Here is a 21,451-nt window from a genome sequence, read left to right on the forward strand (position 1 = left end):
ATTCCCTTATAAGGTAGAGACACGATAGGCATACTGTAGTAAACGGAGGCATCGATCTTGCACCACAGGACTGGCGCAGAAGCGCAGGGGTGGGGTCCAGCGGCCTCTTTGAGAGACATAAGGGGTGAAGGGTGCATTGCTGTCAATACAGAGCTTACGCAAACGAGAATTTCAGCAATACAAATGCAGAAATTCTGCATCATCAATTGCTGAAACCCATTTCTGAAATTTTTGTGAACACTTTTCTAAAATGTTTACGCCAAACGTAGACTTTCAAAGATGGGAGTATTAGACGAAAAGGGCATGCAGTACAACTAGACACTGTAGAGTGGTACCATCGTCGCAACGACGGTGATCGAGGTAGCCGTCGATTGCACGATGGGGCGGGGGAGGCAAAAGGACCATCGCACAGCTTTGGTGAGACGTTAAAAAGTCCCTTCGCAAGTCACGTTCTGCAATTCTGTTTGCAGACGATCCACACGACTCCGCATTCTGTCACACCACAGCAACTCTTAATTTGGCAATGAAAATGGCACATGCTATCAAGGACTATCAAGATTACATGTTTGCGGAGAGTTTGTGTGCGTTTCAGGTTGCGGGCGGCCCCCCCACGCCACCGCCCGCTTCCTCCCTCTCGCGGGTAACCGCAGCAGCCCGCGTCGTAGCATTCCCCGCTAATCTAGACCTCCATCACGAAGTGCCTCCAGCTCCCGACCAGACGCTCAACTCCCTGAACGGTTCGCTCCCGCTTGCCACCTTTGCGCCCGTGTCAGACCGCGCTTTCCGGTGCTGGTAACGCCATCGCGCTTGTGTAGCACTGTCCCTCGCCGACTCCGCGCTTCCGCTTCGTCCCGCCCGCCATTTGCGGCAGCCCCTCCCGCCGTCTCCCTCGCCGTCTCACCGTGCAGAAAATCAACGGCGCTGTCAGGCAGGGTACAATTTACGCAATGGCACCCGACTCTACCGCAAGCGCGACGCAACAGCTCGCTAGCGTCGAGTTCCACAAGGCGCTATCTCCCCACTTCCAGCGCCTCTCTCACATGGGCCCGCCGTTTTCCGCCTCGCCGATGCGACGAAGCAGCTCCTGGGCGCGCCGTTCGTGCGCTGTGAGCCTGTCGTGCGACTCCTGCGCAAAGTTTGCGAGACACGTCCTGAGCTGTTGAAACTGGTCTGCGCCTGCACCACGAGGCTCTCCCGTGGGGAGAGTGTGCGCGAGCGGGTCGGCGAGCTCGTCGCTCCACCCGGCCTCCCGTTGGGCCATGGCCCGCGTGCTGTTCGCGTCGGTTGGACGCGCTGTGCGATGAGGCGATCGGCGTGAGGAAGGCCGGGAGGGAGACGAGTGTGAGATGCGTAGGGAGATGAAGAAAGTGAGGCCGTTGGCAAGGTTAATGGCGGCGACGTTGAACGCCGGGTTGTCGCACGTGAGGACAGAATTGAGGGTGGAGGCGGCTAGGGAGACGGCAGAGATACTGGAGGCGGGGAAGGTGGGAGGGAAGGTTGTGTTTGGCGGAGAGCGGAATCCGATGGAGGCGCTCAAGGAACTGGTAGGCGTTGTTAAGTCTGACGAGGCGAGGGTAAGGGTGACACAAGCGGTGGCGGCAACGAATTGGTAGCCTTGTGTCGCTGTGTATCATGCATGTATCCTATCAAACTACCGCCAATTACACGACACCTGTCCCTATCATTTCTCACAACCATGCTGAAATTCTCTTCACTAAAAACTCACATTTCGGCAATTTTTGTCACGACTTGATTGCAGAATTCTGTATATGCAATTTCAGTGTAAGGTTTTTTGCAGAATTGTTTGCAGAAATCTGCAGAATCCGGTTTGCGTAAGCTCACTATTAGTGAGCTTAAATAACAGTGAAATCATCCGTTGGCTAACCCACACCTGTTGATGTCAACACCTGTCAACAGGTGTGGGTTAGCCAACGGATGATTTGTGACATCACAAGCCAATCGTGGTGAGCGCAGTGCTGGCAATAGCAGCTCGCCCGGCAACCCCGCACCTCCCCAAATGAATCCCGATAACTCTCGACTTGCAAAGTGCCATGGGCGGCACCGTATAGTGCTGTTACTTCAAGCAAATACAGAGATGTGCGTACGAGAGGGAGGCGTCAACAGCGTATATGTCTATACGTATAAAACATTTTCGCCATGGTGTGTAAGAAGATTCAGGAAGGAATTTCTATCTCTACGAACGAGTAGCGGTCTCCGAGTGACACTTTTGGGCGTCGGTACAGCCGATAATTTCACGATGCTAACTTGGATGACAGCAACAGTCAGCCTGCCAAGCAAGTAGCATGCGCCAACTGCTTGTGCAATACAATTGGGATACAACAAACACAACCTTCGGCTCCCAATTCTTTCAGTCGTACTTATTTAACATTGTATTTTGCGGTATGCACTTGTCGAGGTCGCCACGAAAGCATGCCAACTTACGCGATGCCAACTTACGCGATTGCTTTTGCATGGGTATAAAATAATGGATGTTGTTATCGTTACCTCGAATGCTGCTGCTCGTAGATGGTACAATGACTGAAATCTACGACTCTCTACATTGGATCGGCCTGTCCAAGATGCATCATATTCCCCACATACTTTAGAACATTGAACGCCAAGCGCCACTGCTGTCGGTCCCTACCAAGGTAATATAAAAAGGGCAACCAAAGCCCTTCGACTTAGAGCTACTCTTGACACTCATCGGCACCGCCCTAACGTCACAAAGCATCATAAAGCTTTCCACGGGCCTGCTTATGTGCATGCTCATATCTCCACTCGCTCTGTCCGTCCCCCTGTCCGCCCTCCTCTCGGAGGCGGATCTCTCGGCCCCGGACCACTTCTTCCTCGCCCGTCAAATACACCCTTTCCGCGACGGCACCGTACTTGTTTCCGCCGCTTTCAGCTTCGGGCACCGACAGCTCGACCTGCACCCCATTGTCACCGTCCCCGAGCCGCCCGGAGTTCTCACCAACACTCTCCTGCTCGCCCGTATCCACCCTTCTAATCAAACCGTTATCTGGGCGTCCGCCATACCCACCGTGGTAACAGTCGCCGGCTTGACTATTGATGCCAATGGAAACACGTATGTCGTTGGACTTAGAGAGAGAGCTCTCCGTTCACCAGAGGGAACAATTACTGCCATCGAGTACTCGCCAGGAGGGGTGCGCTTGTACGAGAGGAGTCATACGCCGCGTAATGTGATGGGGCTTGGGATGAATGTAATGGTGAGTTTTCACTTGGAATATCGTCCAGAGTCGTGGAACACGGTAAGGGGACTCTTTTCGACGTGGGCGAGGAGCTTGTTGTGCCTGCTTTGGCGTTCAGAAACACGGCCTTGCTTAAGCTTGCGATCGTGCGTGTGAATAAGAAGACTGGCGCAGTTGTTGCAACACTATGCGGAGCTACTGTGTTCCCTACCAATAAGGCAAGGGTAGGAAGGACCAAGTATGATTAGTGGTCTTACTTGTTACGTGTAGATCACTATTACTATAGTAGACGTACAATTAGGATTAATTGCGTGTACTACGAGGTGCGACCCAGCACCACGCTTCCTCGTTCGTCGCGGCATCCCCTCGGGTTAAATAGCGTTCGAGCTCACGTCGACCCAGACCGGGGAGGGGACCAGAACAGTAAACCATCGTTCTTCTTTCTGGTCACTCCAAGGAGTACACTCCCTTCCAGTTGTGGCATCGAGGACCATGTCGCAACCAAAGGGGTTAAATACGCTTGAAACGCGGGTGTCGGACTTTGCAGTATTGAAGACTAGGAAAAACGCGTTGAGGTCCGTAGCATGCTTTTTGTACCGTGGGCTATTACGGCGGAAGCCACTCACGACGAGTTTGTATGTGCAATGCGTATCCGTGAGGGGGAAGAAAAAGATCATGAGAAGCAAGGGTCCTGGAAGAATCAGATTTGACAACCTTCGGTCAGGATTATCTGGCCGTCGAAGGGGAGGTGAAAACTGGGAGGTTGCCGTCGTTGTTTGTTGTGCACGAGAGAGCGGTAGGGTATGAATTTGGAGTATCAGAGGGGGAATCGACTGCTAGGCATAAGATGATGATAAACAGGCTGGACGGCAGGACTTTGGAGAACGTGGATTGGGGGAGTGGGAATAAAGGGGGGAGAGTGAAGCCGCTCATCGTCAAACTGCCCACGCCATTCTCCGGAAGGGCATTTCTCCTTCATAGGGTCATATATCTGCCTAAGCGGCGCACGATTGGGGTACTGTTTTTGACAAGGACAGATATCACGGAGTTCAGGAAGGATACAGGGCCCAAGGCAGACATCGTAGTGAAGGCGAAGAAGGCTGAGTCTAGGCTTTCCAAAAACTATTGGGTATTATACATTGATGAGAATATTGAGTTTGCGACGACCTTCATCAGTGGGGACCCCGGAATGGAGGCAGAGAGCGACATTATTTTAAAATTGGAAGATATGGTGGTGTCCCAGGACGAGAAGACAGCGACGTTGTATGGCTTTGTAACGTCGGAATTTATGGCGAGGGGGCCTCTGCGTATTCTCAATACTAAGATCCCAGACACGAGCATGCATTGATCAGGATGTCTGACAGATGGTAGCAAGTTGTAAACCACGCCTTGAATGTGCGCTTCCTTTTCGAATCGATTCCATGTTATCAAACATACTCAGGATTGAAACAATGTCGTGTAGTTTTCACAATCCTATCTACATCAACGTTTGAACGGTGATCAGTACAATACCGCACTAGAATCCGAACTTGACTTGCTACTTCTTTCTCGTAGCAGTATGCGTCGGGGGAGCGTCGGGTACACATTTGCGCAAACGTGCTCTGCGAAAATGGTGAGGGACAATTTTAGGAGACGACGAAGGACGCCCCACTGAGACGGGCTGGCCGTAAAGGAAGAATCGGTAAGGTCTGGCAATTAGCAGAGCTGTCCAGACATACAAACATCTCTGCGTACCGGGACCGCTGGGGATGGGAAGTCGGCGGGTTCAGGCGCATGACATGGACAGTTTACATAGCTGTGTACCATCCGGGTTTTGTGTTGAGATGAGAATGCTTGTTACGAATCGATCAGATATTCGACGTAGCAATGTATTGGTGCTAGGTAAAGTCGAGGATGTATAGGTGATGTCGTCTCTTCCTGGTACAAGTCTACCGAAGGCTGGTAGAGCAAGGGAGATCATGAGTGACATAGCCTAACACAGGCAGAGAGTCCGTTTTACCTCGATAAGTTGTGCTTTAAAAGCACACTACATTCTTTAGCACGCACGACGCGCCGATGTGATCCAGCATTGACGAGATGCTGGAAATAAGCTTGCGGTAGACTAACAGCCTGCGCTTCAACACAAGTGGGGCAGATCGGAGTTGGTTGCGGGCGAAAAGTCCTTCCGAACTGGAAGGGCGCTGGACGCCAAGCTTCCCGTGTGTCCGTGTCAAATCTTTACTGTCGGTTTGTATGTCGGTTTTTTCGTTGCTATCTGTGACAATACCCAGACACGTGCACACATGGCACACGTACCACACGCACAGGCTCACACCCGCCGGCGTGGAATCAGAAGACTTAAATAGTGAGAGAGTAGATCCAGCCAGTAAAGACTGCCCCATCGTTCCTGCACTACAGGTTATGGACCACACGCAAACATCCCTGCAAGACGATCGCACAACTACGGGAAGACATCCTCGCAGATCACCCCGCCACCGGCAAGGACACACGGCACCACTACCCACCCCTGGCAGCCTAGAATACCTCTCCGGTTCAACAGAAGAGCCTCCACGAGCCAGTGTTGAGAGCCCGCATAACGCGCCTCCACCCCGTGTAGAGAGCAGAAACCACACGCAACCACGCGTGGACACGAATACACCAACAGCCACCGCCATGGCCAACGAAGAAGGAACCACCCCGATCGATCACAGGACCCAAGCCCGATTGCCGCCCCTCAGCCCCACAGGAGATAATTTCCCCTCATGGAGACAAGCGCTGAATGACATGGCCATCATCCAAGGCATGGAAAATGTACTCGATCCAACGTTTACCGCCCCAGATGAGACAAGCCCACTATATGCACCATACAAACGCAACAGTGCAATCCTCCGTCTGGCAATCAACAACTCACTCCCGCCAACCTTTGCTGCCACCGCCGATCTAACACTTGACGCCTCACCCCTCCACATGGCTCAAAAGATCACAGAGCACTTTACAGACAGCACAACAACGGCGCACCTGCTGCTAAAACAAGAAGCAGAAAATACCAAGCTCACCCACAACACAACGCTGGATGACTACATTGCCCGCCACAGAGCCATTCGCACACGCATGCAAATGGCTAACTATCCAAACAGTAAATCAGGAGAGGCAGCCACAGTTCAGTTCATCATTCAAGGACTATCGGCACACACAACGTACAAGCACCTCCAAGATACGTGGATTGAAAATGGCACTGTCCCAGACACAATTCAAGGGCTAGTACAACGACTTAAGTCAGTACATGCCCGCACCATGGAGCGTACGTCACAAAATAAACACGCACCATACGGTATGCAACAACCAGCAACCACACCTCCCACTCCAGCGTACGGAGGCCGCAACCGAGGCCGCAACCGCGGCAGAGGAAAATACAAATCAGCAAAAAGGGAACACCAATGGAGCAACCCTGCTGAAACCACCAGCCCCCACCTCATCCCCTTTACCACAACAAACAAACCAGGAATACCCCGACTCACCTGGAAAAATACAAAGGGAAACACGGCCAATATCACGCACGATATAGGTCAGAACGACCACACCTACAGTGTGCAAGAAATCGACACCATCTCACCCAACCCCAAAGAATACCCCACGGTAGAAGGTAGGAAATTCGCACTGGATTCCGGTGCACACCCATCCCATATCAAAAAGCCCACCCCTGGAATGCGTCGCCTCAAACGCAAAGTGCGCACTAACACTGCAACGTCCACCACCCCTCCTGCGACACACCACGGCATGCTTAAGATCCCGATGACGAAGACGAAATGGCTTAAACTCCAAACCCTCGTCAACCCCCACCTTCGTACAAACCTACTATCCGTACATGATATTGCAAAACAGTGGGGAGCAGTCGTATTCTACCCGAACACAGCACACGTGATAAATACAAAAGACAAACCCCCAAGCATCGTTGGCACTGCAAAATTCCAGAAAGGCCTCTATGATCTCAACGTGGCACGCCCTAAAAGCCAAGCCAATTCTGCCAGAACAATCCCGCGTCGCAAGACCAACACAAAGAGGAAAGCAGCTCATACCACAGCACCAAAAAGAAAAGCACAGACCTCAGCGCCAACAACACAGCGCACACCCCATGCAAGCGCACAAAACATCCCCATGCAATTAAGGCGCAACCCTGCACCAGTGCCGCCCACTACTGCAAGCATAAAAACGCAGCATGACTACCATCATTGGCACATGGTGTTCAACCACATAAGACCTTCCACAATCCAACAAATGGCAAAAAGGCAGCTATTACCAAACCTCCCCAAATCCCTTGCATTACCACCGCCAAAAATCACATGCACAAGTTGTGCTGCAGCCAAACTGCAACCAGCACGACACAGCAAGAAAACGCACAACTACCGCACTGGTGAGGCACTAAGCAGTGACATATGCGGACCATTTCCCACGGAATCCACCAACGGCAACCGTTATTTTATGACAGTGATAGACACTAACTCACGCTACCTTATCATAACATTTATGAAAACAAGGGATCAAGCACCAGACCAGCTTGACAATGTCCTGTCCCATCTCACAACAGGTCCGTACCCCAAACCCAGCATGATTCACACCGATAATGCAAAAGAATACCTATCACATGCAACAAAAGACATGTATCACTCACACGGCGTGCGACACAGTACCACCGTTCCATACTCACCCCAAGAGAACGGTATCGCCGAGAGAATAAATCGGACAATCATGAATGCAGCACGTGCATCCCTGCACCACAGTGGATTACCAGAACACCACTGGGAAGATGCAGTAAAAGATGCAGCCTTCAAATACAACCATACGCTGCATCTGGGAACCGGCCAAATACCCAGCACAGTGTGGCATGGACAAAAACCGAACATCACCAAATACATGATCTTCGGTCAGCTAGGGCATGTCCCGCATATTACAAGCAAGACGTTGGTACGAAAACTCCACCCCCGCGCCCTCACCGTCAGGTACCTATTTCCGACAGACCACAAACATGTAATAGTCATCAACATGAAAGACGGAAAAACCCGACGAGTGCGAGCGGTTGACTTCAGACCGTACCACAAAGAAATGGACCCAACCACAACGTACAAATCATTTTCAAAGCGCTCACGCCCAAACCCACCCCAACAGAAATCACAGCCACATCACCGGCACCCATGCACCATGGACAGGCGAAGAACTATCCGGATGCAAAACTATGGGCAATAGCGCACAACAGTGAGCTTGATAACCTGGACAAAAACAACGTTATCACATGGACACCCTCACACAAAATCCCACCCGGTACGAAACCCATCCCGCTAACGATGGGATACCGGTACAAGCGCAATGCGCAAGGAAAAATTGTGGAGAGGAAGGCACGCTGCTCCGCCCGAGGTGACAAAATGATCCCACATGTGCACTTCAATCCGGAGAAAACCACGACCTACATGGCAGACAAAACCACTGTACGCCTCCTGTTTGCAATCGCAGCCTCGTTCAATATGTTCATCGAACACATAGACATCAAGGCAGCGTACCTACACGAAAAGTTTGATCACTCAGGAAGCAAACCAGTGTACGTCAGGCAACACCAAAGATTTGATGGCACACACAAACATGAACACAGCGTCGGCAAACTGAACAAAAATATATACGGCACACCCGGCGCAGGACACACCTACCTCAGCGCCGTCGTCAAACTGCTCAAAAAACATAAATTCGCTCAATCAGAAGCCGACATGTGCCTCTTCCACCGCCGCACAAAAAACCACATCATCATTGTATCGGTGAGCATGGATGATTTCACAGTAATCAGCACGTCCAAAAACCTCCAAAAAAAATTCGCAGACATCCTCACCACGACGTACAACATCAAGCGACTTGGAGAACCCTCCCAACTCCTTGGATGGACGATAAAAAAACTACCGAACGGAGACATCCATGCATCACAACCAAAGGCAATACAGTATGTCATCAAGAGAGCGGACATGGACATGGCAAACAGCAAACCAACGCCATACAACACCAAAACCACTCTGCATGGACCAACAGAGGAAGATAAACCTCTGCCAAAAATCACAAAAATTTATCAACAGCTGTTAGGGGACATTCGCTACATAGCGGACTCGACAAGACCGGACATCTACTATGTGGCAAACCGGTTAGCAGTCGCGGCCAAAAACCCTACAGTAAGACATTGGACCGCATTAAAGCGCCTCATCCGCTACCTGAAGCACACCCCAAACCACGGTCTGCTTTTCAAAGCTGGAAACCACAAGGCAACTGCTCCCGTCATCCCCAATCTACTCGAATCGTACAGCGATGCTGACTTTGCAGCCGATGTAACAAACCGAAAATCGATTTCGGGAATGGTGCATCTATATAATGGCACACCAGTTTGCTGGGGTTCAATGAAGCAAACTATCACAGCCTTGTCCACGTGTGAGGCTGAGTATATAGCTGCAACTGCAGCAGCGCAGCAAACTACATGGATACGACGCATCCTTCAAGACATCAACATGCTCCCGCCCTCCCCCACGCCATTCCGCATAGACAACCAGTCTGCGATCCGCGTCGCGAAAAACAACGGGCCAACAAAGAGGAGAAAATTCATTGACCTCCGTCATCATTACCTCGCACATCAAACGAAGGCCAAGGCGATTGACATCAAGCACATCTCCACAAAAGAAATGCTAGCGGACATCCTAACAAAGCCGCTCACACCTGTGACATACACTATCTTAAGGAGACAACTTCAAGTGTGCACACCCACCCCACCCCCCCCCGCCCCCTCTTAAACTGTAGGGGTACCCACCCTACCCCCCTCCCCCCACCACCCCCCCCCCAACAGGCCGACAGCAAACAATGCCTCGCGCCACAGCGACGGGGGAAGTGTGACAATACCCAGAACAACGACAACAGTCGCTGCGGCGCTCTCATCTACATGTGACAATACCCAGACACGTGCACACATGGCACACGTACCACACGCACAGGCTCACACCCGCCGGCGTGGAATCAGAAGACTTAAATAGTGAGAGAGTAGATCCAGCCAGTAAAGACTGCCCCATCGTTCCTGCACTACACTATCTGTTCTACTTCATCTCTGGCGGAGCTACACCGTTATTAAGTACTGGTCTGAGTGTAAGGTTTGTGTTTATTGGTGAGGAGAGTCCCATTTACAGTACCCACTAGTCACCTGTCCCTTTCCGATGCAATCCGGAATTGCGTTTCCTGCTGGGTTTCTTGTGACAGCTCTGACTATCGTCCCGCAGTAGTACCTCTTCTCGTACAGTAGTACCTCTTGCGTGATTCCGTATAAACTGGGATATATTAACACGGTGGGCATAAAATAACAGCGCTCAGAGTGCGGGAAATTTGTAGCTGTTTGTTTGTCCAATGCGTTACGGTATATCAGACTGTAAGAACAGAACGAGTCGTTTGTTTCAAAATGGAATCTCTCTCTCCTTTTTAATCCCGCTCTCTTCCCTAGGATCGCCTCTGCTCTACTCTCTTACTTCCACCGTCGCCTGTCCTCCGCCAGCAGGTGATTGGTGAACATGCTGTACACCTGTGCTACGCGTACCGTTGTAAGGTTTGCGTCGCGTGATGACACAGACATAGTAGATAGGCCGAAGTAAAGACGAGTTTCATGCCTGGAGTTGCAAGCATCCGCTATTGCATTTGGGCAAGTAAACGAAGCATTTCAGAATCACCCGTGTAGACCAGACAGAGTTGAAACTCGACGTGGTGGGAGGGTATTGTAACGATTTCTCTGCTGTCGACACCGATGACGTTCATGCTGTACCGGAATGAAACCCACCCTACACACTTGTCTACGCAAGCCACTGGAAGCGGAGGTGGAAGTAGCACCGCCCCTCAGCCCTGCCCTCGATTCTACTGGCCCTCAAGAACACTGGAGCATCGAAAAGATAAGGCATCAGGGGTAGCGAGAACGACAGGGCTGGAAAAGGAAATCTGGAAGAAAGTGGCAAGGCGCGACAAGGCAAACACTCAGCACAGTATAGTTTTGATACAGTAGGTACTCATAGTATCAGTAGTATGCTCCCCATTCTTGTACAGTATGCTCAGCATACTGTACAAGAGTGGGGAGCACACATGCACTACTTCGTCCCACTGTGCGTGAACTACTTTCGTGGCTAAATCTCCATCGTAAACTAAAGTTTAGATCATTACCAACAAGGCAGTCTATTCTCCTGCAATGAACAGCCAGGATGAGGCACTGCAACAAATAGTGCGGGGAGCAAGAAAATCAAGTAAATCAAGAAAATCAAGTATTTGTATGTACTGTACGCTAAAGCAGCTGCTGTCTTTTGGCTCCACGCCTCAAAAAATTTGTGAAGCGACAAGGGTTGTCGTCTTTCCAAGACGACGCTTTGCATATCTTGTTTTTCAAAAATTTCCCTGGTGTAGTTCCACCGAGTATGGAGGCCATATCTCCCTCTCACACGCGAGAAAACGCAGAGGAGCCCGTCCTTCTAAACCCTTCTCTGTAACCTAATAGTGCCCATAGCAAATCTCGCCCTACACGTGCGGCTTTCTTGCGGCTCTCGCCTCACTGTACAATGCTCTACTGTCTTCCTATCTAAGTCTGGCGTGATGCTGATGAACACTCTTTACATTCACACGCCTGAAATAAGTCATGTACACCACGAGTCGTGAAGATGAGTAAGGAAGAAGGGAATTGGTTTTCAGGAAGAACGGCAGATGAGTAGGGTTTGCTGAAGTGGGCTGAGGATGGCTGGGACTCACAAGCGATTGCGATCATTATTAGCTGACGTCGCGAAATACGGTACATAATATCTTTGTCCAGCTTCATCAATAAAGCATGTAAACAGAAGTTTTTTCTTCTTGCATGGATGTGCAAAGATATATGTATTTGTCGTTAGAGCTAGTAACACTTTTAAGGGCAATTATCTTACACTGGCACTGATCAGGAAAGATCGCAGGGCCCCACTATCGAGATATTATATCGGCCCCACTATCGAGATATTATATCGGCGATATCACGGCATTTGCTGTCATAAAATCAAGTTCGACCTTCTCACAATTTTAAAGCTCTTCACTTCTGAGAGTGTAATGCATTATTCCAGGGACGAGGACTTATACCGATCATAACACTGCCGGGAATACCATTAACTGAATTACTAACACCTACGTGGCTTTAAACAATAAAGGCCGAGCACCAGTCTTCCCTTGCTAGAGATATATAAGGGGGTCAACAGTAGTCTCGAACTTCACATCCACCACTGCTAAGTTTACCTCCGCACCCATCCATCAGCCTAGGACCCATTGCAACAATCCACCATGAAGCCTTCGGCCATCATGCTTATGTGCCTGCTCATGTGCCCCCTCGCTCTGTGCGTCCCCTTGTCCGCCCTCTCCTCGACGACAGATAACCGTTTCTTCCCCGGACGAATTCTCCATTTCCGCGACGGCACTGTACTCGTCTCCGCCACATCTACCTACGGTTACGACGAGCTGGGCCTACACCCCATCGTAACTGTCCCGAACCGGCCCGAATTCATCTCTGAAACTATCTTGCTCGCTCGCGTTCATCCAGTAAATCAAACCATTATCTGGGCATCCGCCGTAACGAGTGTGGAAACGAACGCCGGCTTGAGTGTCGACGGAGAGGGGAACACCTATGTCATTTCAGATATGCACACAGTGCTCCATCCGCCGAAGGGAACCATTACTGTTATCAAGTACTCACCAAAAGGCGTGCGCTTATACGAGAGGAGCCATACGCCCCGTACTGTGTCGGGGCCTAATTATAAGGGTCCAGAATTTACACTTGGCGTCGTCCAGGAGGGCGACGGGTCTCTCTTCGATGTGGGAGCGGATCTTGTCGTGCCCGTTTTGATTCACAGCAAAAAAGCCATTAGACGCCTTGGGATTTTGCGTTTGAATAAGAACACTGGCGCGGTTGTGGCAACGAGGGTAATGCCACAACTAACGGAGCTGGCCCTTTCGACGGGCGTGTCGGATTTTACTGTACTAAAGATTGGGAAAACCCCGTTGAGGTCTCTCGCGTGCTTCTTGTACCGTGGAGTGCCGCCCGGGAAGCGAAATAGGGAGAATTTATATGTGCAATGCGCACCCGTGAGGGGAAGGAAGAAAAAAATCGTTACAAGGCTCCTGGATGACTCGGATGTAACCCTCTTCAGGTCGAATCGTCTAGCAGTCGAAGGGGAGGTGATTAAGGGCAGACTGCCGTCGTTGTTTGTTGTGCACGAGAGAGCGGCAGGGTTTGACTATGAAACACCAGAGGGGGAATCGACGGCTAGACATGAGATGGTGATAGACAGACTGGATGGAAGGACTCTGGAGAACGTGGATTGGGCGAGTGGGAAAAAAGGGGGGAGAGTAAAGCCGCTCATCGTCAGACTGCCCACGCCACGGTTTACCGGTGATGCAGCGCCGCTTCTTGCGATCAAATATCTGCAAAAGCGGCGCACGATTGGGGTGGTGTTTTCGATAAATACGGAGATCACGAAGTTCAGAAAGGATACAGGGCCGAGGGCAGACATTGTCATGGAGGCGAGGAAGGGTATGTATATATTCCCGCCGAAGAGATGGGTATTGTACATTGATGAGAAGATTCGGTTTGCGACGACGCTCGTGGAGGGGGATCCCAGGACAGAGGAAGAGAGCAGATTCAGACTAATAGTCAGTGACGTGGCGATCTCCAAGGATGAAAAGACGGCAAGGTTGTTTGGCTTCCTTTCGACAGTCTCGATCGAGAGCGGGCCTCTGTACATTCTCAACTCCAAGGTCCCAAACATGAGCACGCATTGATCGGGCTGTCTGATAGATTGTAGCTGGTTGTAAAACACGCCTTGAAGAGGCGCTTTCGTATCGAATCAATTCCATTTTTATCTTAACATGCTCAGTACTGAAGCACCGTTACGTAGCTTTGACACCCCTATTCTCAAGTGCATTTGCGGAATGATCAAGCGCACTCTTCGAAAAGGGCGAGGTGTATATTTTGAGGAAGCGAAGAAAAACGCCCCACCGAGACGGGCGTCTAGCAGTTGGCAGAGATAACCAGATAGTCATTGCTTGACACACCCAGATCGGTGAGTGGAAGTTTGACAGGTTTAGATAACATAACTTGGTCAGTTTACATAGCTGTGTACCATACAGGTTTTGCGTTGAGATGAGGATGCTTGATACGAATCGACCAGCTATTCGAAGAAGCAATATAGTAGACGTCGACGGAAGTTTGGCAGAGCAAGGGAGGTCATGAGTTGACATAGCCTAATACAGGCAGGGGTTCCATTTTTTCCCGAAAAGCTGTGTTGCAAAAACTAAGGGCCCGTTTACATCCCCCAAATAAAGTTGCTACTCGCTGCGTTCCGACATCTTGTTTTCACGTGTGCCCAAACTATTGGATAGCAAAAATGGCGAGCGTAACAATGTCCGAAGCAAAAAAAGGCAAGACGACGTGTTACGCTCATGAGCGTAATGTAGTTTCAACTTCCACAATATGATTACTCATCACAGTACACCAAGATTAAGAACCTCTTAATCTGGTTGAGTCAAACTGAGTCAATATGATGTAGCAAATTGGGAGGGACAGAAGGGTAAACTCTTGTTATAATCAACAAGCTTTAGTTGAACGTGTTCTCTCTCTTGTCTCTGTTTTTCTCATTATCCTTTTCTTCCCCTCTTTGTGTCTACTTCTAAATGTCGATGGCTTATATAGACTTTTTGTCAATACTCTACAGCATGGCAAACTATTCCTCAGTTTCTCCTTAGACCTTTCCAGACGTCCCCAACGTTGTATGTATTGTCGTTATGGAACTCGCGATTGAAGGGAGGCGTGCTTGGCGGTCTAGAGTATTCCAGGGTATTACATCTAGAGTTGTAAAGGTATGCCCTCTTTCCTTATCTGCCCAATCTCCGCATTTGCCATCGTGGCATTTGTCACAGGTATTAATTTTTGGGAATATTTTCTAGACTTTTCCAGTCACTGCTGGATTCGGATGACACATCCAACATTCCCTTCCTTGGCATCTGAATCTCGAGCATGGAAAGTAGGCCTCTCAGTTTCTCAAATCTTGCTTTGTGAAACGCCTTAGTCATAACATCCGCAATCATATCTTCGGTCTTGCAGTACAGGACTTGTATCATTCCTCGTGCAATTAGTTCTCTGACAAAATGATACTTAATCTCAATATGCTTGGTTCGTTTCTCCTTAAGGGCCCAGCTAATGGCTCCTGTGTTATCTTCGTAAATCGGGGAAGGGAGCATACTATTGAACCCGAGCTCCTCCAATATCTCTCGTATCCAACGTACTTCTTTGCTGCATTCACCCATCGCAATATACTCCGCTTCTGTACTTGAGAGTGCCGTAGAAGTCTGTCTTCTACTCATCCATGAAACAGTTCCCCCATTAATCTTCACAACGAACCCGCTGGTGGATCTTCTTTTCTCGTATTCTCCTGCCCAGTCGGCATCTGAGTAAGCCTCCATCTTAGGCTTGTTAGTGTGTGATTTCTTGTACTGTAAACAATAATTTTCTGTTCCTTTCAAGTATCTCAGGACCCGTTTCACCTTCACCCAATCTTCAGCTGTAGGGTTCTCGCATTTTCTTGATAACATACCCACTGCGTGTGCAATATCAGGTCTCGTTCGGGTGGATAAGTACAATAATCCTCCGATAGCCTCCCTAAATGGTATATATCTGGTATTGTCAAGGTCATCCACATAAACGTCTTCTCGTCCAGGCAACATGGGGGTACTAACAGGTTTGCATTCCTGCATCTTGAATCTTCCAAGCAGTTCCCGAACGTACTTCTTCTGGTTTAACATCAGCCCTTCCTTGCCTTCAATTAATTCAACACCTAAGAAAAATTTTGCTCTGCCCAAATCTTTCATCTTGAAAACTTGCATCAATTCTTGCTTGGATTTTAAAATAAGTTCTTCATCTGTGGACATGAGAAGTATGTCGTCAACATAAATAACAATCCAAAGAAACGTATTGCCTCTCGTCTCTTTTTGCCTGCGAATGTACACGCATTCGTCAGAAAGAAGCTGCTTACACCCAAGTCTTTTTACTTCTCTGTCCCATTTTGTATTCCAAATTTTCGGTGCCGTCTTCAACCCGTATATTGCTTTCAGTAATTTTAGCACCTGCCCTTCTTTAATTCCAATGTCAATTCCCTTCGGAAGTTTCATGTAAACATCTTCTGAGCCTTGCATTGAGCCATTTAGAAAGGCTGTCTTGACATCCATCTGATGAACGAAGCCACCCATTTGGGTAATTAGGCTCAGTAAAATTCGTACTGTACTGAAATCGATTACCGGCGCATATACATTCTCAGTCGTATTTTGTTGGAAACCTTTTGCTACGACCCGAGCTTTGAATCGGTCAATACTCCCATCAGGATTTTTCTTAACCGTAAGAACGACTTTTGAGTCCAGTGCTTTGCATCCTTTGGGTAGCTCAGTTATCTTCCAAGTGTTGTTTTCCAATACAGATTTTAGTTCTTCTCGTATGGCTGCTTTCCATTTTTCGCTGTTGGTTCCGTTTAGGGCAACTTTTAAATTTTGCAACTCCTGGTCTGCGACGGAAGCAATATACCCAAATCTATTTGGTTCGATTCTTTCTCGAGATGGATATCTCCTTTGCTGACCATGGACCTCATTATTTTCTGTATTTTCTGACGGCTCCGGGTAGTATGTCAATTCGTCTTGAACGTCTGAGGGGTTGTTTTCTTCATCTTCATCATATATGAAAAAATCTTCTGTAGTTGTATCCTCGGTCATGTTGATTTCTCCTTTGCTATCCAACACATCTCCAATGTCTTGAGCTGAATCCGTTTGCTTTGCCAGCCATTCGTCCAACTCCATCCTGCCTTTTACAGTATTCCAAATTTTTGCAGGAAATTCATTCTCATTGAATCTAACATGCCTTACATGGACGATTTTTCTCGTCGCAACATCCCAAACTCTGTAAACTCTATGCGGGAGACATCTCATCAGGATCGCTTTTCTTCCTCTTGCGTCAAGCTTTTTACCCCGCGAGTCCAGGTACGACACTCGACATCCAAATGTCCTTAAATGATAGACAGTGGGCTTCTGTCCCGTGAGCAATTCAATTGGCGTTCTAAAATTTCTTTGCTGACTGCCTGTCAAGTTTCTTATGCTTGCTGCCGTTGCTACCGCTTCTCCCCAAAACGTAGGGGGCAGCCCTGACTGTGACAGCAATGTACGGACCATGTCCAGGAGGATCCGATTGGCTCTTTCAGATACACCATTCTGTTGTGGTGTGTATGGCGCGGTCGACTCCCATTCAATACCCGTTTCTTGGAGATAATTCTTGATAGCTGCGTACTCACCTCCGTTGTCGGAGTACAATAATTTCACTTTGACATCATACTTCCTTTCAAACCTTCTTTGAAACTTGACGAATTCGTCCTTGACATGACTCTTCTTTGACACAACGCATACCTCTAAATATCCGGAATTTGCATCTGTAAATGTGGCAAAGTATCTGCCTCCTCCAAGACTTGTATTTGGGAACGGACCGCACACATCTGAATAAATTACATCTCCGGGATTCATTGCTTTTGAAGTCTTTCTCTTTAAAATAGACCTGTTTTGCTTTCCTTCTATACAAGGCTCGCAGTCTGGCCCTTCCTGGGGCTTGTCGCTTAAGTTCAACCCGATAACCGAATCATTGCTTGCCATTTTCTTGATCATGTTCTTGTTGGCATGACCAAAACGATTATGCCACATTTCAACAGCATCCGTTCTTGGTGTACTTATGGCTGCAGTGGCTGATCCATGAAAATCGTTCCAAGTGCTGTACACAGTGTACAGTCCATTAACTAAAGGCGTTTGACAGAAAACTTTGTCTGGGCTTCTTATAATACACTTTCCATTCCCAAATTCGGACTTGTATCCGGCTCTATCCAGAGCAGAACAAGATATAAGATTCGTGTCTAAGTTTGGTACATGAAGTGCTCCCTTCAACGGCAGAACCACTCTTCTGTTAATTTGTCCATTGTGACAGGAGATAAATGCTAAACCTTCTTCTTCAGCTTCAATTTTCCTGCCATCTCCTAGAGTGATTACTCTTGGTACTATTTTTCTAATGCCTTTTAACAGCTTTCTGTCACTTACCATATGTTCACTAGCACCAGAATCGACTATGAACTCCATTTTGGGAGCAGTTGTACTTTGTTTCCAATGGCGGTCACTCTGGACTTCTGTGCTTGACTTCACAGCCATTACTCGTTCTGCATTCCCTGCTTGATCATCGTGAAAATGAACAGTCTTCCCGTTGTATCCCCAATTTGAATTATTTGTTTTGTGTTTCCTGCGATCGCGATAATTTACGTTCTTGTTATATAAACGACACTGACGTTTGATGTGGCCTTTTTTCCCACAGTGAAAACATTTGATATTACTTCTGACATTGAGGGCTTTCTCACCAATTTTCTCATCTTTAGTTCTTGTCTCAATTTTAAACGCTTGCCTTGAATCATATTCTTGTAATAAACGAGAAGTTACAGTATCCCAGGTGAGATCTGAATCACCCAGCGTTTGTAGTGCCGATACCACTGGTCCATATGGAGAGTCCTCTTTAAATCCGAAGCTTGCCAATAATATTGCCACTTGCATGGATGCCGGAACTGCACTATCCATGGATTCGAGTCTTTGGAATAATGCTTCCATTTCATCTATGTACTCAGACATGACTTTTTCGTCACTATATCTCATGTAGTGCAATTCGGTTTGCAACTGTACCCTTGTTGCTGCACTCTTTGTAGCATAACGTTCGTTTAACTTTTCATGCATTTTAGCGGGATCCTTCTTCTCACTGAGTACCGTTCTCAGTGGCTTATCGCCAAGTGCCTGTACCATCCGACTCCGTGCTTTTGCCATCTTTAGCTTCATTTCGGGTGTCAAGCTAGTGGTGGTGAACTCTGTCGAGGTGTCACGAAGGACTACACTCAGAAGCTCCTTCGACTCCAATAGAGCCTCAAACCTCATCGACCATAGTGTAAAGTCCTCACCTCGCTTAGCGTTAAATTTCACAATCTTCTTGAAATCCTCTTCCATTGTGAACCGTGACAGTATCCGTAGGACGACTTGGGTACGTCTGAATAAGCGATCGGTGGCTCTGATGTCTCTGACGATAGTCCCCTTCTGTAGCGATGCTACCAACTGTAGCAAATTGGGAGGGACAGAAGGGTAAACTCTTGTTATAATCAACAAGCTTTAGTTGAACGTGTTCTCTCTCTTGTCTCTGTTTTTCTCATTATCCTTTTCTTCCCCTCTTTGTGTCTACTTCTAAATGTCGATGGCTTATATAGACTTTTTGTCAATACTCTACAGCATGGCAAACTATTCCTCAGTTTCTCCTTAGACCTTTCCAGACGTCCCCAACGTTGTATGTATTGTCGTTATGGAACTCGCGATTGAAGGGAGGCGTGCTTGGCGGTCTAGAGTATTCCAGGGTATTACATCTAGAGTTGTAAAGGTATGCCCTCTTTCCTTATCTGCCCAATCTCCGCATTTGCCATCGTGGCATTTGTCACAGGTATTAATTTTTGGGAATATTTTCTAGACTTTTCCAGTCACTGCTGGATTCGGATGACACATCCAACATATGAGTCCCAGGAATTCTTCTACATTTCCTTGCTAAAGTTTAGTATAAGTAGCGCCCTTCTCTACCTCAAAGTAAAATGAGGAACTCATCCATCCTACTCCTTACTCCAACAACTGTTCATCTCCCAATATCTCTCAACGTCTCGCCGCCCGTGCCCGCCCGCAACCGCCCAGCATGTACGGTGGCAGGGGTGTCGTTCTCCTTCTTAATGAGAAAGCGCAAGCAATGAAAAAATAAGTTGAAAAGCAACCAGATTCAAGGACAGCGGTCTAATAGAAACTTGTGATTCAAAGGCCAAGAGGATAACTTAGTGTAGTAGAGCTCAGCCACAAATATCGAGCTATTGCGCAAAGCCCTTTCGGTGCACAATTGTCTAGACGTTTCAAACGACGCCCGTCAAAGTGCTCATAAAATGATTAGGCCAAAGGCTTTGGTATTGCAATAGAAATTTATTGTTTTCCGACATATCTGGAATTACTGAACACCTGTTTCATATCAAAAATAGTTCGCAACAACAAATATCCTAGCGCACCAATCACGGAGACTGAGTGTCTTCGTCAGAACCAATCATGCTGCGAAACCTGGTATCCATCTTTTGTCGACGCCTGCGACAGTAGCGTTCTTGCCGCAATTTGCGCTTCTCCAAAAGCTCACCCCCGATACTGTAGTTGCGATTTTTGAATCGCTGATAGAAGTCCAAATCGTCACAACGCAGACCGTCGACACGAACATGCGCGTTTGTCAGCGCTAGGCAGAGCCTAGAAATGGGATCATAATTGGCTTCACTCCACCGATACTTACTCCCAACCACTCCCCAAAGCGAGCATAGACGCCCAAAAAAATTCTCCACTATGATTCTATCCGAAGACAGTTTGCGGTTAAAAGATTCCTCCTCGAAAGACAACATCCCACGGGCAGGACGCTTGTGGGGTGTAACGGCGCGCACAAATTCCATTGCCCCCTGGTAACCTTTATCTGCAATAAGGCACCAATGCTCCGGAAACTCCTCCGAATAAAGTCCACCATCTGTCATTTGCCCCTCTCCCTCACACTTTCGCAAGGCTGTATCGTGAAAAGTCTTGTTGCGGTGCATAATATCGATGTCCGAGTAGGACCCCGGATAATGTTGTGTAGAATCAATCGCAAACCCGTTCGGTAAGACCGAAACCTCTACTTTATACCCATATAATTTGTGCTTCCCAGAAAAATATTTTTTAGATTCCTCATGATTTTCCGATGGCCGATTCGTATGCTGAAACGTCACGTCAGTTGCGTACAACGCATACCTGAAATTGCTAAAGATTTCGCTTTCTCTTCCAATACAGTCATGCTGTGATGCTCCATCGTCTGGACTACAAACAGACGATAGAACTCATCCGTTATTAGACGGATGAAACTCATTATAAGACGCTCGAACGTTGGCCCTTTGATCTTAAAAATACGCCCTAGGAGGTCCCAATTACCGCCGTGCTTGAGGACCGTAATCACCATGAACAAAACGTCTTTGCCCGTAAACGGAGATTTGCGTCCACGCCCGACATTGAATTTTGACGTTATAAAATCCGCGAACGTCGTCCAAATGCTTTGAAATTGCCGAATA

At 48.3% G+C, this 21,451-nt stretch overlaps 1 protein-coding gene; it reads right to left on the minus strand.

Annotated features, from left to right (window-relative positions):
• Window positions 1-499: 499 nt before the first annotated feature.
• Window positions 500-1,634, minus strand: CHC_T00005297001 (hypothetical protein). XM_005717056.1 is given in 2 exon segments: window positions 500-1,385; window positions 1,386-1,634. 1 exon segment carries the CDS (start codon window positions 1,632-1,634, stop codon window positions 1,386-1,388), a length of 249 nt encoding a protein of 82 aa, XP_005717113.1. The 3' UTR covers window positions 500-1,385.
• Window positions 1,635-21,451: the final 19,817 nt, after the last annotated feature.

This window comes from Chondrus crispus, genomic scaffold (assembly GCF_000350225.1).
Source record: "Chondrus crispus Stackhouse genomic scaffold, scaffold_28, whole genome shotgun sequence".
NCBI lineage: Eukaryota > Rhodophyta > Florideophyceae > Gigartinales > Gigartinaceae > Chondrus > Chondrus crispus.